Consider the following 6,439-nt stretch of genomic DNA (forward strand, 5'->3'; position numbering starts at 1 on the left):
AATAATTGTTCAGTTTTCTTATAGTCTTCTATTATAATACGAAAGGATTACATCATTATGATTTTTACATTAAGAATGTTTTTCTCCTATATAAGAAGGAAGTCTTTTCTCAAAGTATATCTTATTCTCAAAATAATTAATATCAGATATGTATATTCTGAAATAAAGCACTAGTATCCTTTTGTCATTCTATAGTCATTCGTATTCAAAATTACAAATCTTTCCAGTGTGGAATCATATAATAAAATTTAATATGGCTACATCTGTATGCAGTGTCATGGAATTCACAATGCTTTAATTACTCAGATATCCAAAAGATATGAGCCCTATAACATCTCCCCTGGCAGGGCTCCATGTGATACTATTACATTGAGGCTACAGAGTAATTTTCTGACTTAAGCACAGCACTGATTGAATTATAAAATATCAGTTTGGTCCATTCTCTTCGTAAGAGAAATGGTAATACTCTTTAATAAATATAATGATGAGTCTTTAAAAGTATATGTTGCATATAGTTTATTCTGATAATAGATATTTATATTGCTTTAAATATTAGAATGTTTCAGTAACATTCTAATATAGATTTAATAGTGGGGAAAAAAGAAATTTATACTAATTAACCATCACTGTTATTTGTCATATAAAACAACACCTAATAGAACTATTGATATATAGAGTAGGATCCCAGGATAGCATTCCTCAAAATTACGTGAGATTTTTTAAAACGGCTTTATTGAGATATATCTGACATAGAATAAATAGCATATATTTAAAGTGTACAGTTTTATTAGTTTTGACATATGTATATAACCACAAAACCACCACAATCAAGGTAATGAAAATATTCATCACTCTTAAAAGCCCCTTTGAGTATTAAGTGGATCTTAGTGTTTCTTGAGTAAAATTATTTTCCCTTAATTGTAACTGTGAAGAGCAAAAGATGAGCTCTGGATTAAATAGTCTTATGTAGTTTTGGTCCCTAATTTTTAAACAAAGATTTCATTGTCATTTAGATTAAAATGATAGTAATACTAAAGTTTCTAAGAAAGAGATTTTGAAACATCATGATGTGTTCAGTCCCTCTTAAGTAATAATATAAAAACTTCAGTACTTTCTCAGAGATACAGAATGCTTCCTGTGACTTCTGTTTTATTTCTTCGTTTCTTTGTTCAGGGGTCACAGTTATTGATAAACCATTATGAGCCTGAAGGACATTTTCAGCACATTTACACATGAGAAGAAGCAGACTTCAACAAGTACTTCTGAAGTGACTGAGAGTCTAGCACTTCTCCACTTGTAGCTGCACTTTAAGTCTCCGCAGAAGATAAGATCATCTGCCTTTATAGGCCTCAGATATTGAAGATTATTTTTGGTAGATGCACCGTGTAAGCTTTTTCTGCAGTGAGCAGCAGCTGACTGAATTTTAATAAGAAACTTGGACTGCAGTATTATTCTGTAGTCTTTGGACAATAGTTGCTTTCACAAAGACTAGTTACCAATCTTGAATGACTGGATTATTTTGTGAAGGGGGATAAAGTAATATGTGTTCTTATAAAATTAAGTTTCATCTTTATTCCTTCTCCTGAAAATCTGTATACACAGGAACTGAAAATCTTTGAACAGGTATTAAACTCTGTGTAAGTATACAAACTAGTTGAGGGATAAAACTGTTTGCTTTTATAAAATATGTTTGATTACATGAGTATAATAAATTGTGTGCATATAAATGTGTGTCTATATGCTTTCCTTTAAATATGTTTGAAAAGATGTTTGAAACTTGATTATACTATTTATAATTGGCACAGTACTTTGAATTATGCCAGTACTACATTGTAAAACAGAGTTGTATTTTTTGATATTTAACAATGCTTAACACTTTAAAATGCCACTTCTGAGGAATGAACTGGTGTAACACACTTGAATACATGTGTGATGCCAAACTTTTTAAAATAAAATATAAATTATGCTTATTTATTATTTTCTTTGGTTTAATCTTGGTCATGTTTTGGTGTGTATTTCAAATTTTTTTCTTAACAGTTTGGCATGAACATTACTGCAGGTTTTTGATGAATATAATGAATGTATGGAATTCAACTGAATTTGCATGGTCTTAAGAATTTTTTTGTGTGTATAAATTTAGCTGCTATTAACAGAAGAGAGAACTTTCTGTGAGTAGCCATGTGTGTTGATCAGATACAATTTTTCTGAGATCTTCAATTAATCTTACTTTAAAAATGACCAAAATATGTCTTTCTTGAATTAACTTTGAATAAAAGTTTGTATATTATTTGTTTCACATTGTCCTTGATTTTTATCTATTTAGTTTGCTACTAAGAAAGTTGCCTGTTCACTTTTTGTATTCTTTTATAAAATTTGCATTTTCTAACTTCATAAATCAATATTTAAAATTTGTTGCCAAAGAAACCTACAAGGCAAGTCTGTTAAGTTCAACAACTGAAGTCATGGAAAACTGTTCTCCAAGAAAAAGCTACCTTAATAATCAAGGAAAAAGTCTCCCAAGGATTGTTGAAATTTAAAGTTTTATATTCTTCTGTCCCTAATATGGGCAGGACACAAGATAAAGATAAAACAAATAGCATTGGACCAAAAAGAAAGTCAAAGAAAAAATACCTACTTTAAAACAACTGAGAAATAAATTATGGTTTTGATACCAAATAAAAGGAATGGAGGAAATGGGCATGGGGGAGTGGGGTGGACAGCTGAGGTGCTGGACACAGGAGGGGGAGGAGATGGAAGGGGGTGATGGGGTATGGTGGCTGTTCCTCAGGAATTTAAAAGGTAGGCATGAGCTCTTGCCAGAACAGTCAGTAATCAAGAGGAAAGAATTATACCTGTGATAAAATTTCTGTTTAGTTAATATAGAGTATTCACATTTAAACAGAGAACCACATTTACTACCAACTTAGTTGAATTTTCCATTATAAGTGGAAATATGAAGACTTTAATCAGAAAAAGAAAAAGCCTGTGTTCACCCTATGAAAACATGAATTTCTGCATTAGTGTGGCTCCAAGCACATCCATTGTCAACAAACATGTTGAGGATCTAATGAACTTGGAGCACTGCTAGCTGCTTCTGACAGTGGCACCAAGAAAAGTGTGTCATTACCTTTCCTGATCACTTCCAAACACTAATGTTCCATGAAACTCTCCATGAATCTGTCAATTAAAGATTTATCTAAAAATCTTTAAAGCTTTTCTTAAAATATAATCTATTAGGGTGACAGTCTTAAAAACTTAGCATGTCAGATACCTCTTTGTCTTTCCTTTCTTTGAAGCCTTAATAGCTATACCATAAAATAGTTTGCCAAGGTTTGTCAGTAGCTAGATTCATAACTCCATGATTTCAGAGACTTTGAATGTACTCCCCTCCCCCCCAACCCCCGCCAGCCTTTGCCTCTCCAGTTTGAAATATCTTGTTTTGTTTTGTTTTGTTTAGGCCTATAAAAATGTTCCTGGCTTGTTCAGATTATTGTACAAAAAAGAGAGGTCAGAAGTCTTAGAAATCCTGCCAAGAAGACCACCAGGTGTGAGCAGAGTTCAAGGTTATATCCATGAAAATGCATTGTAAAGCAACTCTGCTGCTTGCTTTGCTTGGCTCTACACCTTCTTGACTGAAAGCAGTGATGACTGGGGTTGAGGTGAATGGTGTGTGTACTTTCAGTTCCCCTCCCATCCCTTATGGACTCTGGCATATGATTCCTGTTTTTTATTATCATCCCTTATAGACAGCATGAGGACCCATGTATTTATAATGTCAGCTGTTGATGAGTTATGAGACAGGGTAGCATATATTACATAGTGATGTAATGGATTAGCCCAGCAGTCCCCAACCTTTTTGGCACCAGGGACCGGTTTCATGGAAGAAAATTTTTCCACAGAATGGTGGTGGGGGTAGGGGGATGGTTTCAGGATGATTGAAGCTCATAACATTTATTGTGCACTTTATTTCTATTATTATTACATTGTAAATATATAATGAAATAATTATACAACTTAAAATAATGCAGAATCAGTGGGAGCCCTGAGCTTGTTTTCACTTGCCACTCACTGATAAGGTTTTGATATGAGTCTGCAAGCAATTGATTTATTATGGTCTCTGTACAGTCCAACCTCTCTTCTAATGATAATCTGTATTTGCAGCTGCTCCCGAGTGCTAGCATCACTGCCTCAGCTCCACCTCAGATCATCAGGCACTGGATTCTTGTAAGGAGCACACAACCTAGATCCCTTGCATGCGCAGTTCACAGTAGGGTTCGCGCTCCTATGAGAATCTGATGCCGCTGCTGATCTGACAGGAGGAGGAGCTCAGGTGGTAATGTGAGCGATGGGGAGTGGCTGTAAATACAGATGAAGATTTGTCCGCTGGCCGGCTGCTCACCTCCTGCTGTGCAGCCCGGTTCCTAACAGGCCACGGACCAGTACTGGCCCGGGGGTTGGGGACCCCTGGATTAGCCTGCCTCTTGTTTCAGTTTGGTCTTGAGCAAATTGTGTCCTACTGGCTTTTATGGCCGCCATGTCTCATTTTGGAGAGGAGGCTACATGGGAAAGTTGAATCACACTTTGAATCAAGTTTCTGGCATTCCAACCCTGGCTTCAGGACTCTAAGGAAAACAGTGTGTGATGTATTGCAGAGCCCATGGGCATAGGAATCAGATGGCTCTCAGTTTGCATCCCCCTCTGTCAGTTGCTAGCTGTCACCACTTTAAACACATTTCTTAACCTCTGACATTTTGTCTTCTCTAAAATGGCAACAGTAGTGTCTATGTCACTTACAAGGTTATTGTGGAGTTTGAAAGAAATGATGTATATTAGTGTGTTTGACATACAGAAGAACCTCAATAAATTATCACTATTGTTGCAGTTCTCTGAACCTCCCATTTCTTCATTGTACGGAAATAAGTGAGTTGAGCTTATTTCTGTAATTTTGGAGCCATCTCTGTATTTCCTTTCAGCTCTGAATCTCCAAGATTTAAAATAATAATTTAACCCCTTCACATACATACATCTGCTCCGATATATAAAATATATATCGCTACTGTGGTAGGATTTTAAGTCAGATAATAACCAACATAGTATTACTGAGCACTTCCTGTATTTCAGATACTGTGCAAAGGGCTTTGCATACATAATCACATTTATTGTCATAACAAACATTATTATAATACCCATTTTACAGAAGTACTAGATAAAATTTTGAGAAGTAAGTTATCTAAGAGCATACTGCTAATGAGTGACAACCTGGTAGGTCTGACCCCATAGCGCATGCCCTTAACACTCCTTGACAGAAGGCAACACGTTTGGGCAAAGGGAAACTTGGGTTGCGGTGCAGTCACACCCACAACCTCAGCCAATGGCGGGGGGTTGCCTAGAGCTAGGCTGGCCAATCAAAGGAATCCTAAATTGGGGTGAGGGGCTGGGCCTTTACACTCCTGCATCAACCAGTCACTGGACTCAGGCTGCCCCCTGGAAGGGGACTCGTGCCATGGGAAAGTGGCTCTTTTTGCCAACATTCAGTAGCTGAAGACCTGCTTTAGTCCTGAAGGGGGGACCTAGGTGGTGCAGCACAACATCCACCCCAGGACACCATAGGCCTCCTAAAGACAAGGCTCTGAACACCCAAGGGACAGATCCCGTTTCTTTTCATTTGATGTGATTTTTCTGTCATGATACTTTACAAAGAACGTGGGTGTCAAACACATGGGACAGTTATCTGAATGGGTAGAGGTCACTGGACCTAACAAGAGACATATCCCTCAAGAAGGGGCTTCCTGAAGCAGATGGTACCTGACCCCTTATTTCAGGCAGGAGAGCCAGTCCGATCACAGCCATGAGAAGCGACATTATCCCGTTTGTACAAAGTCCTGCATATAAAGTGCCTTCAACTAGACCGCGTGTTGCCCTTGTGCAAGTTTTAAAAGGCTCTCTTAAGCGAAAACTTAAATTCGTGGATGACCCCCATCCGTGCACACTCCTGCACCCCCGCAGGGGCGGAAGGCGGCCAAGCCGGGCTGCAAGTGTGAGCCCCGTGCGGGTCCGCGGCGGCGGTCCCCCCGCGGGCCGAGCCAACTGCCGCGTCCAGTCTCTCCTAAACCTCCCGGACCCTCGGCTTCCCGTCCGCATACAGGAATGGCGCTGCATTTGAAGTTCCCCATCTCCTACGTAAACGTGGGAGTTATCAAGGGGCGCTGGGGCTGGGGAGGAGAAAGAGGTGGTCTAAACTCGAGGCGCACCAGGGAAAGCAGCGACCTGTGAACCCAACGCCGCGAAAACACTTCACAGCCCGCGGAATCACTGCCTCCCCGACCGCGCAGGCGCCTGGGAGCGGGACCGAGGTTGATGCGCGACCCCTCACTGCCTCACCTCCGCCCCACCTACCTGGCTGTGCGCTCCCGCCCCCAGGCGCCGCGGCGCCTCTACT

At 39.2% G+C, this 6,439-nt stretch overlaps 1 protein-coding gene across 3 annotated transcripts in view; it reads left to right on the forward strand.

Annotated features, from left to right (window-relative positions):
• The window catches only part of KLHL2 (kelch like family member 2), a 127,931-nt gene extending 125,698 nt beyond the window's left edge, over window positions 1–2,233 (forward strand). For all 3 annotated transcript variants that reach the window (XM_061191570.1, XM_061191571.1, XM_061191572.1), the window contains one exon: window positions 1,174–2,233. In XM_061191570.1, the coding sequence (XP_061047553.1) occupies window positions 1,174–1,202 (29 nt within the window). In that variant the 3' untranslated portion in view covers window positions 1,203–2,233. The remainder of the gene's footprint in view (window positions 1–1,173) is intronic.
• Window positions 2,234–6,439: the final 4,206 nt, after the last annotated feature.

Source organism: Eubalaena glacialis, chromosome 5 (genome assembly GCF_028564815.1).
Source record: "Eubalaena glacialis isolate mEubGla1 chromosome 5, mEubGla1.1.hap2.+ XY, whole genome shotgun sequence".
Classification (NCBI taxonomy): domain Eukaryota; kingdom Metazoa; phylum Chordata; class Mammalia; order Artiodactyla; family Balaenidae; genus Eubalaena; species Eubalaena glacialis.